Genomic DNA, 19,554 nt, shown 5'->3' with positions numbered 1-19,554 from the left:
TGAGGCAGACCAAATTGTGAGTCTTACACAACTGCTCCATGGATCCAGAATGACAGATGCAAGGGGAGGGTAGGATTTCTATTCTCTGCTTCAACTCCATGTATCAGTAAGAGGAAGAATCCAGGTTCTATTGTTTTAGTCTATGTACACCATAATCAGCTTCCCTGAGTGCTCTGTACTTTATAACCACCAGGAGTGTAGCAGATTGATCCTACATTAACATGCCTGTTCTTTTATCACAGAAGAAATGTCTGCACCAAAACACAAAGAGAAAATAACTTTACGATAACCCAAGAGTTCATACTAGGCTGAGACATTAAGATATAAAAACACAGACATTTTTATGTTTTATAAAAAGCTATGAAAGCAAAAACCTGAAAGGCAAATGTTTACTTTGAATTTACAATGTTTACCAAACAGGGAGGGAAGAACACCTATTTTTCATCTACAGAATTTGGTCTTCCGAATCTCCATTAAAAACAGTAGCAAAGAGAAGCCATCTGTGAAAACACAGAGCAAGTGTCCTAGTGGCATACATGTAGTGCAATGGTTTAACATACTGCCAGCTGCACTTATTTCCACTAAGAAGGCAATAGGTTTGAAAATAATATTTCTGTAGGACAAAATAAAACATTTTCAATGAAGCCAAATTACTACTAGATTTAGACAATTTTTAGAAAAACTTTAATCATGCATATAATTTTAAAAACTCACTTTGCACCAAGAAAAATCATTCAACCATTAAAAAGAGAGTTCACTGTCACTATTAAAAAGTATATTTCTTTAAAATATTCCTAAGTGATTATCACTGAAACTGTTGAAGTACTTTTAAACAAAACATATTTGGAATAAGGGATGTGGGATGGTGGAGAGGAAAGGAAGACAACAGCTCCCTCTATGTCTTCCACCCTATTACAGTGGGGTGTGGATTATTTGACAGTGGATGAAACAGGTATTTGGGATAACTTCTTTGACCACAAAGGTCACTGAAACTGTAGTGGTTACCAAGAAATGGCCCCCAATTATCACTGCATTATATTAAAAAAAAACCCTGAAAGTAAAATTAACATTCACTAGAAATCAAAACACAAATCTGTGACTTTCTTATTCTAGAGTCTACATTCTAAAATTCCTTGGACTTTAACTACTTGTCCTTTAAGACTGTTGGCATTTTTTTTTCATACTTGACCTTTAAAGTTACAAATTAAACACATTAAAAATCTATTTTATTTATAACTTTGTTATATATTTGACACTATGCAGAATACAAAAACACTGTATTTTAGATTTTTGTGGTTTTTTTAGGTTAATATTAAGTACGATAAAATACTCTAAATTCTGAGTGCTATGAGTGTGTAGGGGTATGACCACACTAATACTGGGTGAAAATGAACAGTAATTAAATATGATCATAATTATTAAGAAAAGCCTGAAAGAATATCTGGGCCAAAAACTGCCATTCCACTATTTCTTTCTAATCCATTTGAAAATAAGATGCATTTTTAAAATAGTACATGGTTTACACTTTTTATTATTAAGACTAATTCTGATGCCAACATTTGAATTAGCGATATTTTACTGCAACTTTTTTTGTCTGGTTCAACATGAAGGCTTTCTCGTTATATACTGGGTATCTGAAAGCAATTTGCATACTATTTTCGCTACAATGGTGGCAACAAGAATACTAAAGATGATGATGAGAATCACTGCCTGACATTGCCCACTTAGATAGCAGAGATCTGATTATTGCCATCTCCAACACGTCAGAGAGCCCAGCAAAGAGAAAAGCAGGAAGCGGAGCCTTGAGGGCATCTTGAAAGTAGTGCAGTCAATAGGTCATTTTGAGCGGTACGTCATGTAAAGGTGAGAGTCCTATGAAGAAATATTCGGAAATAAAAATGACTACAACCCAATGCACAGGCTGGGGTGGCTTCTGGTACATATGAGGAAGAACAGAAGATTTGCATTTTACTGGGAAAAGAGAAAAATCACAAGAGGCCTTGTGCAAGAAAACTCACTGGTATGCAGGCTTCCTGTGAGAACAGGTGAACTCTGATTGGTGAGTAGCTGAAGTTAGTAAATACAACCAATCTTAAAGTCGCAGTTAGCTTTTCCCTCATCAGTCACTAAGTAAAGTTATTGCAGGCTGTTCTGTTAGATGGGCCTTAGAAGATGGTTGTTTGTGTAGAAGGCCATTTCGAAAATGTTTCTTTTCCTTCAGCCACTCGACTCCATTTTAGTAGGGTATAATAGTAATGACCGCATTTTGCATAGTAATTTTTTTTAAATTTTTTTTTTTTTGATAGGCAGAGTTAGTGAGAGAGAGAGAGACAGAAAGGTCTTCCTTCCGTTGGTTCACCCCCCAAACGGCTGCTACAGCCGGCGCATTGCACCCAGCTCGCTGCACTGATCCAAAGCCAGGAGCCAGGTGCTTCTCCTGGTCTCCCATGTGGGTGAGGGCCCAAGCACTTGGGCCATCCTCCACTGCACTCCTGGGCCACAGCAGAGAGCTGGTCTGAAAGAGGGGCAACCAGGACAGAATCCAGCGCCCCAACCAGGACTAGAACCCACTGTGCCAGCGCCGCCGCAGGCAGAAGATTAGCCTATTGAGCCACAATGAAGCCCATAATCTGTTTAAAGTGAATTAATTCAGCATTCTAGAACAAAGCTAACAACTGGTGTTACTGGTATTCAAACTCAATGCTGAATCTTACAAAAATTTCACAAATTTTTTATTTTGGATAGATTTAAAACATGATAGGTAATATGGGGCCATAAATTTCTTATTCTTGCCTCAATTTTTACAGATGAAGCATGTATTTAGGAAAAACCAAAATGGATTCCAAAAGTTGGGGGGGGGAGTTGAAATAGAATTATTGTTGAGTACATTAGTCCGTTTTGTTGTTGCTGTAACAATACTTGGGGCTGGGTACTCTAAAGAAAACAGGTTTAACTTTGGGCGACTGAAAGTCCAAGACTGGGTGGCCCCACACACTGGGCGGGCTTCCAGTGAGCGACACATACCAGATGGCGTTGCATTGGCGGTAGTTAAAATGGATCCAAAGGCAAGGCAAGGTAGGAGGCAGGGAGAGATTCAGCAAGTGAGGCTTGTTCTGTAAGGAATCGCTCTCCAAACAACTAAATTCCACAGCCGCTACCTTAATTTCTTCCAAGCCCCGGGCGGGCCTCCCGCTTGGTCTAATTCTATCTCAGCAGCACACTGCACCCTGAGAGGTCCCACACACTTCTCCATATCACCACATTCAGGACCAAGTTTCCAACACAGTAATCTTTGGGGCACAAGACATAGGAGGAAACAAAACTCTTCGGGTATCAAAACGCACCCTGCCGCACAGGTGTTTCGATGTGAGCACACTGGCCTCAAATGTCACCCGAAACCTGGCCGTATTTTAAACCAGGTCCCCAGTCAAGAGGGCAAACTTCAAGGTACAATTTGGATCATGCTTTTGGTTTTAATAGTGGCTGTGGCTGATGGGGCACGCGGGGGCTAGAGGCGGAGTCACAAGAAAGTTCCTAGGAAGCTTACTTTTTTTAGATCAAAAACAAAAATCAGGCAGTTTGAAGATTCCAACGCCGCGTTGGAAATGAAAACTTGAGCGCGTCCTCTGCGTCCCCTTCGCTCCTGCGTGCGTGCGGGAGGGCGAACAGCACCAACCCCTACCCGGCCACTTGGCCAGACTGCGCGCTTCCCCCTCCGGAGGCCCGGGCCCTCCCACTCTCCCTCCTTCAGTCCCCGGAGCATCCACGCACCGAGCCCGGAGCGGGTGCGAAGCCGCGGGTGCCGGACCGCCGCCACCCCCTCGCCCCCGACGGCGCCCTCCGCTCCTTGACAGCTGCGCTGGGCGAGGCGCGCGGTTCGGAGTCGAGCGGTGCTTTCGGAGGTGGCGAGCGGGGGGAAGGAGGCGAGCGCCGCTCTCGCCCACGGGGAGGGGAAGACCAGGAAAAGGAGGCAGGGGAGGAAGGAGGGGGCGCTGCCGCGTCCGCACTCCGGGGGCGCCCGCGGGGGCGCAGAGACTCAAGCCAGGGCTGGGAGCCAGGAGTCACTCACCGTAGCCCGCCGAGCCCAGCAACAGCGCCGCCACCAAAGGCCACATCGCCGCGCCGCCGGGGGTCGCCGCAGGTGTCTGATCAACCGCCCCAGCCTTAGCGGTTACTGGCAATACTGGTCCACCGGACAGTCCGGCCGCGCGCACGCTCGCTCCCGCCCCTGCCCCCCCCCCCCGGGCTCGGAAGAAGCGCGCACGCGCACTCGGCCACGCGCGTCTCCTCACTGGAGTCCTGGCTCCCGCCAGCTGTGTGGTAGCCCGAGGCCCGCTCCGGGGTGCACGAGGCTAGGTTACCTCTTTCTGCGCGCGCTGCCCCGCTGGGGTCCGTGTTGTCTCCCTGCGTTCACCGGCTTCTCCCTGCCGGCCTCCACGCGGTCCTGGGCCCACTGTCCGCTCTCCACGTTTCCTTTCCTGGCCTCACGGCAACCCTCGCGCTTCAGGGACCGCCAGGCGCTGCGCACCGCGACTTCGAAGCCGCAGCCACGCACCAGTCCTGGCCCATTTCCAGTCCGGAGCTCGAGGTCTGCCTGCGCGCGTCCCCCGACCGGGTTCTCCGCGCTCGCGTGCGCTCATTGCCCCCTAGAAGCCGCCGCTGCGCCCAGGGCGCGCCCCTGCGCGGGGACGTCGCACCCCCAGCGCGCCGTCAGCGAGCCCCAGGGCGCCACGCCTGAGCCCGGGCCTTGGCCGGGTCCGTGCTCGCTCACAGGAGCTGCTGCCCTCTCGCCCCTCGCGGGCTCCGCGCTGTCCACTGGCTGCTCTTCTCTTCCGTCTTTCTCGCTCTGCTCTTCAGCGTTTTCATCCTCAGCATAGGGTGAGTGGAGCAAGTTCTGTTGACCTTAATGGGTTAGGTTCTTGGACAACCCCCCCCCCCCGCCCCCGGCCAGAAATTGAGAGAGGGTCTCACCGCGAGTATAAGCAATCAAGATTTATTAAGGCAAAGCAATGTGCGAGAACACTCCGGAGGACAAAAGGCACTGGGCCATCTAGTGAGAGCCGGGGCTTCCCGCGCTGTGGTTTTACTGGGCTGATTGTTGCCTGAGGGGTCCTCAGAGCGCTGCACACGTTAGCACATGATATGTGGAGCCAGTTTCTGCCTTGAAAGTTGTCTCTTGATCTCATTTGGGCCATCTGCTGTTAGGCCTCTGTGAAACCTCTGTATAAACTTATGTTTCCCCACATTAAACCTAACTATCTGCTCCCTTGGCTTGGGCATTATCTTATCCACTTGCAGGCTCTAATTTTCAACCAGGCAGTTTATTAGCAAGTAATTCTTCAAATAAAGAAGCAATTAAGTTTTTAAAGTCCTGTTTCTTCCTTGCGGAATGAACACTATGTGTCTCCTGCCTCAACTTCCAGTCAAGGTGGTAAACGTCTTTAAATGTGGAGAACACCCGAACTCAAGGGGCGTCCCCTGTAGCAGGCAGGTCCCAGACATCTCTACCAGCAATGGACTGAGCCTGGTTTGTGACTTCAACCTGCTTGAAAACTGGGGCAAAATGTGCTCAGGATTTGAATGGCAGCCTTGCCACCTTGAGGCTAGCAGAGGGACTGAGCTGTTCTCCCAGTGTGCTTTCAGGGTTACAAGAGTCAGCCACCAGAATTTGAGCATTAGGGACATTGGCACAAAGCACCTGGTTGGCTAAATAAGACTCATTTGTCACTGAAACCCACCACCCCCCCAAAAAAAAATTCAAATGGAGAGGAATGCCCCCAGCTTACGGAGATAGTTACCCAGGAGTGCTCTGTTTTTTACTGCAACTATTGAAGCTGTTGTGGGAATGAATCTTAATTTTTGTTCCAAGTTCTTACCCCCATAGAGATAAGAATTAAAATCAGAGGAACAGCACGCAAGTGAGAGCAGGATTTCTTTAAAAGTGACAGAGTAAATATAGATTCACACATGTGTGTGGGCCACCGCGCATGAAGAGATACTTTTCATGAGTGGGCCAGAGAGTTGCCTGGGAGAAGAGAACATGGGAGGAGCCAGAGAAGGACTCAAAAGCAAAGGCCAGAAGACAAAAAGCAGCTCAATAGGCTAATCCTCCGCCTGCGGCGCCGGCACCCCAGGTTCTAGTCCTGGTCAGGGCGACGGATTCTGTCCCGGTTGCCCCTCTTCCAGGCCAGCTCTCTGCTGTGGCCCAGGAGTGCAGCGGAGAATAGCCCAAGTCCTTGGGCCCTGCACCCGCATGGGAGACCACCCTCCTGGTTTCAAATCAGCGCGGTGCACCAGCCGCAGTGCAGCGGCCGCAGTGGCCATTGGAGGGTGAACCAACGGTAAAGGAAGACCTTTCTCCCTGTCTCTCTCACTGTCCACTCTGCCTGTCAAAAAAAAAAAAAAAAGGCACTCCCACGTGTAACAGTCCTGCTTATAGGCCACGGGGTGTTGCCCCTATTGAATATACAAACAAGGTGGAGTCTGGGTGGAGTTTAGTGTGTGTGAGGGTTTCTGAAAGTTTCATGGCAGTTCCAAGCGGAGTTTAACTTCTATCTGACCATTATGGCATCTCCTCCTTCCTGATCCCAAATGAGATACAGGTGCATCATGGGACAGCAAGCATACTGAGTTGATAGTTAAGGAGTAGAGTTACAATGCAGGGCTGACAGGAATTATTAGGAACATCTTCCAGCTCAGCTATTCCCACCTAATCTTCCTGCCTTTTTCCTCCATATCAACGCTGTGCACTTGATAAAGCTGTATGCTGTTGAAGCTCTATGCTTAATGTCTTTTTGTGTAGACAATGGTTTAGGCTTACGTCAAGTGACTGAGGTCACCTGTGTGACTGCTTCTCTCAGGAATCTACCTGTGGTGTGGCATGAGGAGGCCTAAGCCGGGAGAGGTAATCCACAGCGACCTGCCTCAGTTTGAGTCTGGCAACCTGAGCTCCTTTCTCTAGTATGTAGCCATGTGAAAAACTTCCCTCTTCACTTTCCCAAGCATTTTGACTTGGAATTTGAGCCTGTCTTATCTTTTAGTAAAGAATTTCTTGAAGGGAGTGAGGACAGGATCATACATATAATTTTTTGAACAGAAATAATGCACGTTAGTTGTATTTCCTATATTAATCTTCATAATGACTTTAAAAGGGTTATTATCCCCATTATAAAGACGAGGCAACCAAGAGAAGAGGCATATGAGCACTTAGCCCAGGGTTTGCTGTGAGGCTGCTCCCTCAGTCTTTATCTCACTCTCCCACATGTGCTTTTCTCCCTACCCCAAGACGGCAATGTTGTTGTCATTTTTTCTTTAGAGATGAACACACTGACATCCCCAGACAAGCACATCATCTTTATAGTTGAGGAAAGTGAGGCGTGCTCACAGAGTCAGAGAGGAGGCTACCATTAGACCAACCTCTACTTGACTCCAAAGCCAGTGAGAATGTTCACAGCTTCCTTTCTCAACGCATGTCCAATTCCCCATTCCCCAACATCTGTCTCAACCATACATCTACTTTATCTTCCTCCAATATGTATGTCCATATCCTGCCATATAGTAGATACTGATATGATGTGGCTGAAAATTTTTTATAGACACCAATGTGTCCTTGTGATTTTTCACTCATCAGATACTTTTTGTTACCCATATTTGGTGTGTGATTCATTGGCATGAAAGACACAGTACTGTCCACTGGTACTCCTGAGACTTGGGTAAGACCTGTGTGTGCCCAACTAGATAAGCCCTACTTTGTGCAGGACCAGGTGCGTCTTTTTACATACATGGACCTGCATTCAAGGATCCCACATAGACTAAAGCTCAAAGTAATGCCAGTATGTCATTTATCTGTGTTTTAGTCTTGTTTAGTGCATGCTAGTTGCAATATTGAAATTCTCTGTTTATGTAGCTGTCTTCCTGTTTAATAGTTACTCCTTTCCAGACTGTAAGTTTAATGAAGAGGGATGGCTTATGAATCTTGCTCACTGCTAGTCCCATTGCTTGGCACTCTGTAGGTACTTACAGAATGATTGTTAAATGGATACATGAATGAATGAAGGAAGGGAGGAATTTCAAGGCCAAAGACAGTATCTTCCATCAGGGTCTGGCAAAGTACTCAGCATAAGAAAATGTTTTTATAACATTTGTCAACTAAATGATTTAACTAACCCTGAAGTTTAACTGTCATTAGAGGTTATGAGCATCATTAAGGTCATATATTTGGCTTATCTGTCATCAGCTGGCTGCATTTAATGAATATTATCTCAGTGTCTCTATGTTTCATAATGAATTTATATTTTTTAACCCTCTTGCCCATGTTTTCCAAGCTAACTTCTGTTCTATATCAGATACTTTACGTTAGCAACACTGGATTACTAAATGCCTAGATTATATATACTATTTTCAGACTTTTGTGCTTATTTGCAGTTCCCTCTGCTTCATATGTTCTTCTCCTCAGTGCAGTGAATTACAACACATACCTCATGTCCAAAACTGTGTATCACTTCCTCCAAGAAGACTTTCTCATCCTACTTTTCCTCTTTCCCATAACCCTCTGCCACTGTGCAGGTCTCATTACCTCTCAATGACACTTTATTCATAATGCTAATAAAATACATCAATAGATATTTGTATCTTTGTTTTTTTTTTCTTTTTTTTCTTTTTTTTTTTTTTTTGACAGGCAGAGTGGACAGTGAGAGAGAGAGAGACAGAGAGAAAGGTCTTCCTTTGCCGTTGGTTCACCCTCCAATGGCCGCCGCGGTAGGCGCACTGCGGCCGGCGCACCGCGCTGATCCGATGGCAGGAGCCAGGTGCCTATCCTGGTCTCCCATGGGGTGCAGGGCCCAAGCACTTGAGCCATCCTCCACTGCACTCCCTGGCCACAGCAGAGAGCTGGCCTGGAAGAGGGGCAGCCGGGACAGAACCGGTGCCCCGACCGGGACTAGAACCCGGTGTGCCGGCGCCGCAAGGCGGAGGATTAGCCTAGTGAGCCACGGCGCCGGCCAATATTTGTATCTTTGTATCTGTTTGTTCTATCATATCAGATTGGAGAAATGAAATTTGTTCTGGTTACACTTTTTTTGTCATTTATTGGGTTTTTATTACTCCAAAGGCACTCTACTAAGCATATTATAGACATTTCTCATTTAATCCGTGCAACAACCCAACAAAGCATGTACTATGATTCCCTATTACAGATGAGAAAAAATAGGCTCAATTTTATTATATACCTTGTTCATTGATCACCACTAGTGAGTACTAGATCTGGGGTTTAAAGTCATTATTCTTGCCTACTACATTTTTGCTGCCTTCCAGAGGCTATGAAACCTCATAGCTTGGGCAACCAATTTGGAATCTAATGTTGTATAGCAAGTGGTGTCTATCAGTAACTTTGTTGTAATGATGACAATCTTATGCACTGGGTACTGCTTTGACAGTTCTCTAGTTGTCATCTGATTTTGACAAAAACCATTTTTAAAGATGGAAGAATGGACTTAACAGTACCCTATTTCACACACCAGAAAAACTGAGCTCCAGGGAGATAGCATAGTTTTCCAGGGTCACTACATTAAGAAAAGATACCAAAGCAGTTGAGAATCTAGTTCTTTTGAAATGCTTATTTCTCTTTTTCTTTGTTCATCAGTGTGTAGTTGGGCATTGCACTGCCTAAATGGTAGCTTTGGATGACAGATCTTGTCTGGGTTGCTGATTTAACCCTGTATTATGTGAGTTTCAGATGTAAACTCACTTGTCTTCATCTGATAAGCATCACTGAGCTCAAGCCTGGCCAGGCCTTGTGCTAACAGTGGGAATGAAAAGGTGGATAAGATGTGGCTTTGTGCTGAGATACCTTCCAAGGAGGAGGCAAACATTTTGTAAAGAGAATATTATTGTCTAATGTAAATGAATTGTCTGGCCGGAATATAAAACATTCTGAGAGGCATGAAGGAGAAGGAAGTAAGTCTGCCTGGGAAGATCTGACAGTGGAGAACTTTTGATTTTGGTCTCAGTGGACTGAGTTTAGAGGTGGAAATCCTGAGTCACTGAGAGTTCTGTAACGGGCTTCATAATTTTTAACTTCATAATTTTAGGTTTCCTAAAAATGTGCTTGTTCCACAGCTCCTTACAGAGTAGCAGTTTAAATTATTTATTAGAATACTTAAAATATTAACATCAATGAATTCTACAGTAGCTTCACAGATACTCACCTAGTTGAATAAGCCAATTTGAAATAACGATTTTGAAGTTACTCACAGTTTTCAGTTCTACGGAGCTGGTGAGAATAATCATCTCAACTCTCTAGACATCAGCCATTGCAGTCAGAGAAGGACTTTATTCGAGCAAACTGTGCTCTTTTATTCACAAGAGGAAGTTTCTTTATTCTCACTGTGGATGTGCAAAGTGTTCTTCCAGACAAATGTTTGGATTCTTAGAAGTGCCACTGAATTTTATCATTTGAATATTAAGCGCCCAAGTGTATACTGTGATGTGTTTGGAGTATTTGGAGCAAGAAGGAAAAGAGCCTCCCAGACTGAGAAATTGAATCTCATCAGAGCCAAACCCTTGAGAGAAGCCCATGAGGAGACTTCTTTCCAGCTTACTGTGGTCCACAAGGTCACCTATGATTGGTTTTTTGGGTAGCTGAAATCAGGCTAGACATAGCACCTGGATAAAGGTGATCTTAGTAAGCTATCTCTGGTTGAGACAAAAATCACACTGTGTGACATCTTCTTTTTTTTTTCTTCAATTTATTTATTTGTATGTATCTCGTAAATACAACATTCTTCCCACCATACCCACCCTCCCACCTACTCTCTTACCCCTTTTCCTCTTCACTCTCCTGTTTAGTCTGAGAAAGAAAAAGAAAAAGAAAGAAAAGATTAAGTAAAATGAAAAAAACTAAGGAAACTGTTCCTCAACAGTCCAGATGAGGGCTGTTCAAAGCTATTGCTTCTCAAAGCTGATTTCACTTTTTTTCCCTTCCTCCTTTCCCTTTCTTCCTTTCCCTTCTTTCCTTTTTGAAACTTAATTGTCTTTAAGGAAGAACCCAACAATGATACATGTTTTGGGAGCTCTTAGACATAACTATAACTTATGAGACATAATAGTATCCTCTATTTAAGAATGTCTCTCAATTTAATCTGTCTTTTGTGCATATTCTGGAATATTTTCTTTATGTTTTACTGTGGAGAGTTTTACTATAGCATGTCATAGTGAAGATCTTTTCTAGACATATCTATTGGGAGATCTGTGTGCTTCCTGTACTTGGATGACCCTTTCTGTCTCCAGATTTTGGAAATTTGCTGTTATTGTTTCACTGAAACTCCTTCTACTCCTTTCTCTCTTTCCATGTCTTCAGGAATTCCCAGGACCCTCATGTTGGGTCGTTTGATAATTTCTTGTAGATACCAACAATGTTTTTTAGCTTTCTAACTTCATTTCTGGACTGATTGTAAAATTTCCAGAGATTTGTCTTCTATTTCAGATATTCTTTCTTCTTCCTCACATACTCTGTTGTTAAGACTTTCCACTGCATTTTTATTTGATCTATTGAATTCTTCATTTCTAGTGTTTTATTCAAATTTCTCTTTAATATCAATTTCATGGGAGAAATTTTCAATCATATCATGTATAGTTTTCTTTAGTTTGTGAATTTGCTTCTGATTGCTTCTAAATAATATGATTATTTTTCTGAATTCCATTTCTGTGATTTCCTCAATCTCTTCATTTTACCTTCTTTTTTTTTTTTTTTTAAAGTTTAAAAAAAGTTTATTCTCTTAAATCCAATGCATTCACAGGGTGTTAACACTTCTAATGTTTCTCATTTCCACCAGTCGAGCACTATCTAAGTAAACCAAAATAAGCACTTTTTTCATAGGTGTAGTCAATGATCAATAATAGCTTTTTTTGTGAAGGACCTAAACTTCCCCCAAATTTCAGCACAGGTAGTATTGTATGTTTCATTTAGTAGATGATTAAAAACAAATAGTGTATAGAAATGAATAGTTTCAAACTTTGTAAATATATTATACCATGTTATCAACCCACCAAATCAAAAGCAACTGCCAAGCTGAATAAGTTACAAAGAAATAAAAATTCTAGCCTGTAAAGAAATGTGCAGTGTTTTCAAAGCTCTTAACAGTTAGTTACCCATTAATACAGATCTCCAAAGCATAGAGCTGGAAGATGAGTTTCACAGTAACGTAATTTTAACCTCCATTTACATTCATTAATATATTACTAAGATGTTTATGCTATGTCACAATGGTGCTTTCTAATAGTGAAATGTTATAGTGTTCCTTTGGGGGGCTCATAGTGTCTTTCTTATTCTTCTTTAAGTTTCTTCCATTGTTTTTCGGCATTTGTGTAGTTTTTTTATTGTCTGGTGGCTTTTATCTTTTGTTTGTGTCACTATGGCTTAGTGAGATTTCTATACTTTCAGTGAATACCAAGACATGTGTGCTGGATGTGGCGTGGGTGCTCTGTTCGGTATTCCAGGGTGGAGCAAGTATCTAAAGTAAGACACCCGTTGGGCTTGGTAGCTCTGCTCTGGTTATCTGGGTGGCAGAGAATGGTTGCCTCTCTTGGTGTGACCCACCCTTCTCTTCTTCTTCCAGTTGCCCCAGAATTAGTCTCTGGTGTGCTCAGCACCCATTTGCACTGCTTAATGAACTGCACTTTTGATCTGTAGAGTCTTTCCTATGAGCATGGTTCCCTCTGTTATGAGCTGCTGTAGGTATCCAAGGATCTTGGGGGGTGCAGGGAAATGCTCTGTAGTTGCCCAGGACTTAGCCATACTTTGTCTCAGACTCAGCTCCCAGGTTGGGTTCTTTTCTCTGGTTAGGTCTGTGGGTGGCAGGTTCACAAAGCCGCTACCCACTAGAGCCCAGCTCACTTGTCAATGATGGTAGGCAGATAGGAGATTTCCATAGGCAGGGCTTTCCCTCATGTTGCCAGGCAACTAGGCAACTGGTGCAGTACAGTTCACAAGCTTACATGGAAGGGGATTCAATTCTTTTGAATTGTTGCAGGCCTCATTGTTTGGGTGTCATGTGAGGCAACCCCTGCTGTTGCTGGGTGTGCACACAGGAGGTGGGGGAGGCAGTCATCTGCCTGCATCCAAAAAAAAAACAAAATGGTGTGACTCTTCTCCTGGCTGGCTACAGGTCTCTGCTGTAGCAGATGGGGGAAGGGGCAAGGAGGAGAGAGAAGTGCACCAACCTCCTTTATTTATCTATCTATCTATTTATTTATTTATTATTTATTTATTTTTCCTGCCTCTGCTGTCCCAGGGTGCTCACATGGAACTTCAAGAACATTTCACCAAGCTCTCCCTCCTGCTTCTGTCCACAGCACCGTGGGCCCACGGATTCCCCTCTCATCTGGTCTGCTGGGGCCGTTTTTCTCCTCCCTGGGTCTAAGCCTCTGCTGTGTTTTTGATTCTTAATTACTCTTTCAGCATGGACCTTGACTGTCTCTATTTTTCTGACTGGGTCTCCTGCTGTGGATTTCCCACAGCTTTATCTTAGGTGTATAGTTTCTCCCCTTTTTAATATTAATTTTGCCCTGCATAAGTCGGACCATCTGTCACTATTCCACCATCTTGGAAGCATCCTGGTTACACTTGTATCTTGGTATTAATCAAAATTTTTTCAAGGATACAGAACATAGAAATGGAGAGGACAGAAAGAAAGAGAGATGAAAATGAGAGGGGATTCACCAGGGGAATTAGCTCAAGTGGATACTGAGGCTGAGAAGTCTCAGAGTGAGCCTTCTGCAAGCTACAGAACCATGGAAGCTGACAGTGGGGCTGTCCAAGTGCAAAGGCCATAGAGCCAGGGGAGCTAATGGTATAATTTTCAGTCCAAACCTGAAGACTTGAGATCCTAGGGGGCAGTTGGTATCTCAGAAGGCAAAGGCCAGAGAACCTGCAGTACTGATGACCAAGGGCAAGAGAACAAGGGAGTATCAAGTCCAGCAGAGAAAGTACACAAGTGATTTCCCTTTTCCTCTGCCATTTTGGTCTATTGGGTGCCCAACCCTTTGGATGGTGCCCACCCATATTGTGGGAGAATCTTCCCCATTAGAGCACAGACTCACTTGTCAGTCTCCAGTGGGAACATCCTTGCTGGCATACCCAGAAATAATGCTTTGGCAGCTACCTTGATATCTCTTAAACCACTCACCTTGATGCCTGCAATCTCTAAGATCTAACACAGTACCAATGGATCTGTATAGTACATTAAATCAGTCAAGAAAAAACTGCAGTGTGGTATGTGATGTACAAAGTCATATTAGTCTGAATTATAGCTCAAGACACTTACTATCTGCTAACCTAAAAAAAAGGTAATTAACATTTCTGAACCCCCATTTGCTCATTTGTAAAGCAGAATTGATAAAAAAAAATACAAATTACAAATTCATTATTTAAATTGCCTTGAGAATTGAGTAAGTTTGTACTTTTAAGGTACAGCAAGGAGTTCCTGATGTAAGTACACGGTAAATGTTAGCCCTTAATATCGCAATCATCTTGTACTGAGACAGGGCCCCTAGAAGGACAATAGAAATTATTATCACAAGAATCATCTGTTACTGGTCAGGACCCTTGAAGGAGCACTGTGAGATAGGAAAGTGTGAACAACTCTGAATTTAGATGTGTTCTTGTCTGAGCCTAGTAGATACCTTTAATTTGCTTGCTCTTCTGTGAAGCATTATTGCTGATTGAACACTGATAGGCCCCACATCTCCCACACTTGGCTCGGAGCTCAGTGTCCTGGGTTGTTCATTTCCACTTGATCCAGCTGCAAAAGCCCAGGATCCCAAGCCCTCAAGTCAAGCAGTGGAACAATGAGGATCTAAGTGTCAGAGCAAGAGCTAATTTTGGGTGGTTAGGCAGCTGGAAGATATTCTTGTGGGTTAGAGAGACAATTGTCTCAGAGGAACAGCTCCCTCAGGGATGGAGGGAGGCTTCTGCGACAGGAATTGCTCTGCTTCCTAGTTTGTGCCTCAATTAGGAACAAACATTAGATGCACCTCTCCTCAAGGTAGGAGGGTGATGGGACTGAGGCTTGTAGGCCAGAAACAACCTGCCACAGAGATGACAGTCTGATCAGATGTGGACTTCCCTCTGCAGTCAGATGAGTAACTGGAGGTTTTTGCCTAGGCAGGGAGATGCACAGTCTCTACTCCATCTCATGCTGTTGCTGCTGGAGGCTGCTCACTAGGGGTGCCCATATTTGTGACAGCTTAAAAGCATCAGAGAAAGCCAGTTTCCAGGTTGGGTAGTAACCTCACAGCAAGCATGTTTCTTTGAGGCCACATAATGTTTAGAGCCCTGGGAAAGCCCATTTGTATCCTGCCTAAGTCTCTTCTTTGGAAGCAAATTATACATGTAGAGTCTGTGTACCATGTACCAAGACCTCCCTCTGCTAGTATTGCTGCTGTAAAAAATTACCACAGATTTAGGGGCTTAACACAGCACCCACGTGTTATCTCACAGTTCTGTATGTCAAAACTGCAATGGGCTCAGCTGGTTTCTCTGCTTCCTCTCACAAGGCTGAAATCAGGCATTGACTGGGCTCCTGTTCCCCTCAGAATCCCGCAGAGAATCCATTTCCAGGTTCACTAGGTAGATGGCAGAATTCCATTCCTATAGGACTGTGGTCCTATTTCCTTGTTTTTGGTAGCTGGGGATTTCTCTTGGCATCTAGTGGTCTCTTCTGGGTCATTGTCTGTGTTCTCCAAATATCTCTGAATTAGCAATGGCTCATTAAGTCCTTCCTAGGATGTTGTGAGTCTTAGGCCCCATCCCTATGACTGACTTTTCTGCTTTCCTTTTCTATTTTTATGCACTCAAATGATTATATGGTAATCCAGGATCATCTCTCAATTTTAAGGTCTGTAGTCTTAATCTCAAATACATATTCTCTTTTGCCTTTGTAAAGTAACATTTGGGTTCTTTTCATATCTGTTCCACTCCATCTTCACGATAGCGCAGTCAGGGAAGCACTGCTCTGCCCAGCTTGCTTGTGAAGAAGCTGAAGCGCGGGGACCTTTATATCACAGACTAAATGGAGCTGAGTGGGATCTTAGAACTCACTCTCCTTCCTCTTCCAGAAGAGAGCTGCTGTCACGAGATTTTCCATTATTGTTTCCAAATACTGCTTCTCAGTTTACTGAGGCCATCGCTGTATTCTCGGAACTCCAACTCTCATCCTAAGCCCATGACCTGTGTGTCTGCTGGGTCCCAAGAGACAAGAGGTGGCCAGTCCTAGGAAATTATGGAGGAGAGAGTCTGTGAGGACTGTGGATCAGGCTGAGGATGGTTTCTGGATAACCCACAGTGACTTGAGCAGCCCATCAACTAACAACTGTTGCACCCTGGGTCTGGAGGAGTGTAGACAAAAACCAGTCACCAAAACCCTAAACGGAAGGAGAAACTGAAGAAGGGGCAGCCTTGCCAGAGCCAGGACTTAAATATAGGAACGTAGCCTCTTAACATGACTGGGAGGAGGGAGGCAAGGTGCTCTAACTTCCCTCCCTCACTCCCCCAACCCCCACTATTGGCAAATCTCAGCCAGAAGCCAGTGAGAAAGAGAATAGATTTAAGTAGGCCTTGATGTTCCATGTCCTGGGCTTCTCACTGTGGAAGTGAGGAAGGGGGTTCTGGGAGAGACAACCCAGCCTGCAGAACTTACCCTCCACCCTTTGAGATTGGGTTTGACAATGGAATTGATTGAGTTTGACAATGACACTGACTTTGGCTGTCATGTTAGTTTTCTAAGGCTGCCCTAGCAAATTACCATAAGAGGAAGGTGGAAGACAAGAGAAGTTTGTTCTCACATGGTTCTGGAAATTACAAGTCCTAATTTGAGGCTTCCCAAGGCCTTACTCCCCTTGGAGGTTCTTGCAAAAAAAAAAAAAAAAATTGTCCTTGCTTCTGCCCGGCCTCTGGTAGATCCTGGCAACCCCTGGTATTCCCTAAGCTGCATCACTCAAGTCTCTTCCTGGTTTCTCCTCTCTTTCTATGCCCTGTCCTCTTCTTTTAAAGAATCAGTTATACAGTTTGCAGCTCCCTCTTTCTCTCTGCCATGGCAATCAGCAGTACCAAACTCTAACTGCTCAATCAGCCTGGGTCCTGGAGGGAGGGTGAGGTAGAGCAGAGCCCCAGCTGACCCACAAAGACAACAACCAGGATAGAAATTGATGTATTGTTTCTCTTGATGGACACTATGGATAGTTCCCAGTGACCACAGCTTGACCTTTCAGAAGTATTGCCAGCAGCTTTGATGACTCCCCACTTCCTGCCTTACACACACAAACACCTTGAATTAATGGAACCACTCTGCAGGGCTACTGCTCCTCATAATCCAAATGCATTGGCCAAATGTTTTACTTCTCCGTAGTTCTGTTACTGGAGATGGCTGGAATATCTTTTTTTTTTTTTGGCCAGGCAGAGTTAATGAGAGAGAGAAAGAAAGAGAGAGAGAAAGGTCTTCCTTCCGTTGGTTCACCCCCAAAATGGCCACTATGGCCTGTGTGCTATGCCGATCCGAAGCCAGGAGCCAGGTGCTTCCTCCCAATCTCCCACGCGGGTGCAGTGCCCAAGCACTTGGGCCATCCTCCACTGCCTTCCTGGGCCACAGCAGAGAGCTAGACTGGAAGAGGAGCAACTGGGACAGAATCCGGCGCCCCAACCGGGACTAGAACCTGGGTTGCCGGTGCCACAGGCAGAGGATTAGCCTAGTGAGCTGCAGCGCTGACCTGGAATATCTTTTTGTCTCCCCATAAGAAATGAATTTCAGACATGAGGCAGAGACTGGCTGTAAGTAAGCTAGCAAAGTTTAATAAGGTAGTATATCCAACACACCAGATGGGTAACTCAGCAAAGAAACAGAGTACCCAGTCTACATTTGGATTGGGATATGGGGTCTACTTGTTCCTTCTGTTTCTCTTCCCCAGTTGCTCTGCTGGGCAAAGGTCTTTCTGGGCATGAAATTCATGACTTTCCCCCACAAGGTTTCATTATCCAGTGTTATCAGACAAAATAGCCCCCTTAGCCCTGGGCAAGGAAGGTTTTCCTGGGATGTCTCTAGGTGGAAAGGATTGGAACCCCTACAAGAATACTGGACCTAGCCAGGATCTTTGACATGTAAATGCTGGACTGTGGGGCCAGTGCTGTGGCATAGCGGGTAAAGCCGCCACCTGCCATATGGGCACCAATTCAAGTCCCGGCTGCTCTATTTCTGATCCAGCTCTTTGCTATGGCCTGGGAAAGCAGTAGAAGATTGCCCAAGTCCTAGGGCCCCTGAACCCACGTGGGAGACCTGGTGGAAGCTCCTGGTTTCTGGCTTCAGATTGGCCCAGCTCTGGCCATTGCGGCCATTTGGGTAGTGAACGAGCAGGTGGAATACCTCTCTCTTGCTCTCTCTCTCTGCCTCTCAAATAATAAATAAATAAATCTTTTTAAAAAAATGCTGGTCTGCTTCCAAGCCATGCTTCTAAGGCTACTACATTCATTCCTGCATGAACTTACTGTCTTTGAATACGGTTTTATACCTGTCCAGTTTGGCCCAAAGCAACATTCTTATTGGATCATGGCATAGAGACACTATTGGACAGCAGTTAGCATATCTAATTCCCAACTGTTTTGACAGGTGACCACAAAGAGTTGATCTGATTTTGAAAGGTGAAGAGAGAGGCTGTGATTTGGGTATTAAGTCTAGCTAATTCAGTGGAGAGGTTAACAAAGATCTTGTTTGCTGAAACTATCCTGATTGTTCCTGGGAAGACCTCTGCCATCCCTGTCAGAATTGTAATTACCACCAAGATGGAGAGCAGAGGTCCAGCTCTTTTGGAGAACTGAGAAGTATGTAAGGGATTGGTGTGGGAGTTAAGGCATTGGCAACTGATGTATTAGATAAGACTTAGGCCAGTAGGCAGAGCCCCATCCAATTAGTGTGTAAGCTCTGGTAGGCAGAAGTTTCACAATGTACAACCCTTATATAGGAGAGAGACATCCTGACAGGAGATGTCTATTAAATTGATGTTTTTGACTAATTGTATATTTGAAGAAGTGTGTGGCACCAAAGATTTGCTAGGGTTAGTGGACTAAAACAAGTGATATTACTGTGGGAGACATTACCAGTCTGGTCTTTCCAGAACATTACACACAGAGTGGTATCAATGAAAGTCTGCACCATTTCATCATTCTCATGAATGAGGGTGCAATTATCTGTCCCTATGCTTCCCCAGCAGGAGTTGTCCATTAGAGCTAGATGTCTACATGACAGTGTTTTTCCCCAGCAAAAACTCCCAGTATAATTGAGCTGCTGTGTTACAGATAAGTTTGGTGGGGATGAGAGACAAGAGAGGAGCAAAGAGGGGTAGAGGGAGAGTGTCTAATTATTAGTGTCTGTAGTGAACATGACATTGTAGGAAGAGTTATTTAGGTCTCCCACAGGATATCCCTGGGAAAACCCAGGCAAATGGAGTCAGAAGAGGTCTTTAGCTTGAACTTTGTATAAATAGGCCCCATAACAGAAAGGATGTCTTTTT

General features: G+C 44.6%; 1 protein-coding gene across 7 annotated transcripts in view; it reads right to left on the bottom strand.

The window, feature by feature from the left end:
- LOC133771604 (leukocyte surface antigen CD47-like) overlaps window positions 1-4,163 on the bottom strand; it is a 158,365-nt gene extending 154,202 nt beyond the window's left edge. For all 7 annotated transcript variants that reach the window (XR_009867596.1, XM_062207730.1, XM_062207717.1 and 4 more), the window contains exon 1: window positions 4,070-4,163. Coding sequence is in view for 6 of the 7 variants with exons in the window: in XM_062207730.1 (XP_062063714.1) it covers window positions 4,070-4,115 (46 nt within the window). In the remaining variant the exon portion in view is untranslated. The remainder of the gene's footprint in view (window positions 1-4,069) is intronic.
- Window positions 4,164-19,554: the final 15,391 nt, after the last annotated feature.

Source organism: Lepus europaeus, chromosome 2 (assembly GCF_033115175.1).
Source record: "Lepus europaeus isolate LE1 chromosome 2, mLepTim1.pri, whole genome shotgun sequence".
Classification (NCBI taxonomy): Eukaryota; Metazoa; Chordata; class Mammalia; order Lagomorpha; family Leporidae; genus Lepus; species Lepus europaeus.
This window is presented reverse-complemented; position numbering and strand designations above follow the sequence as displayed.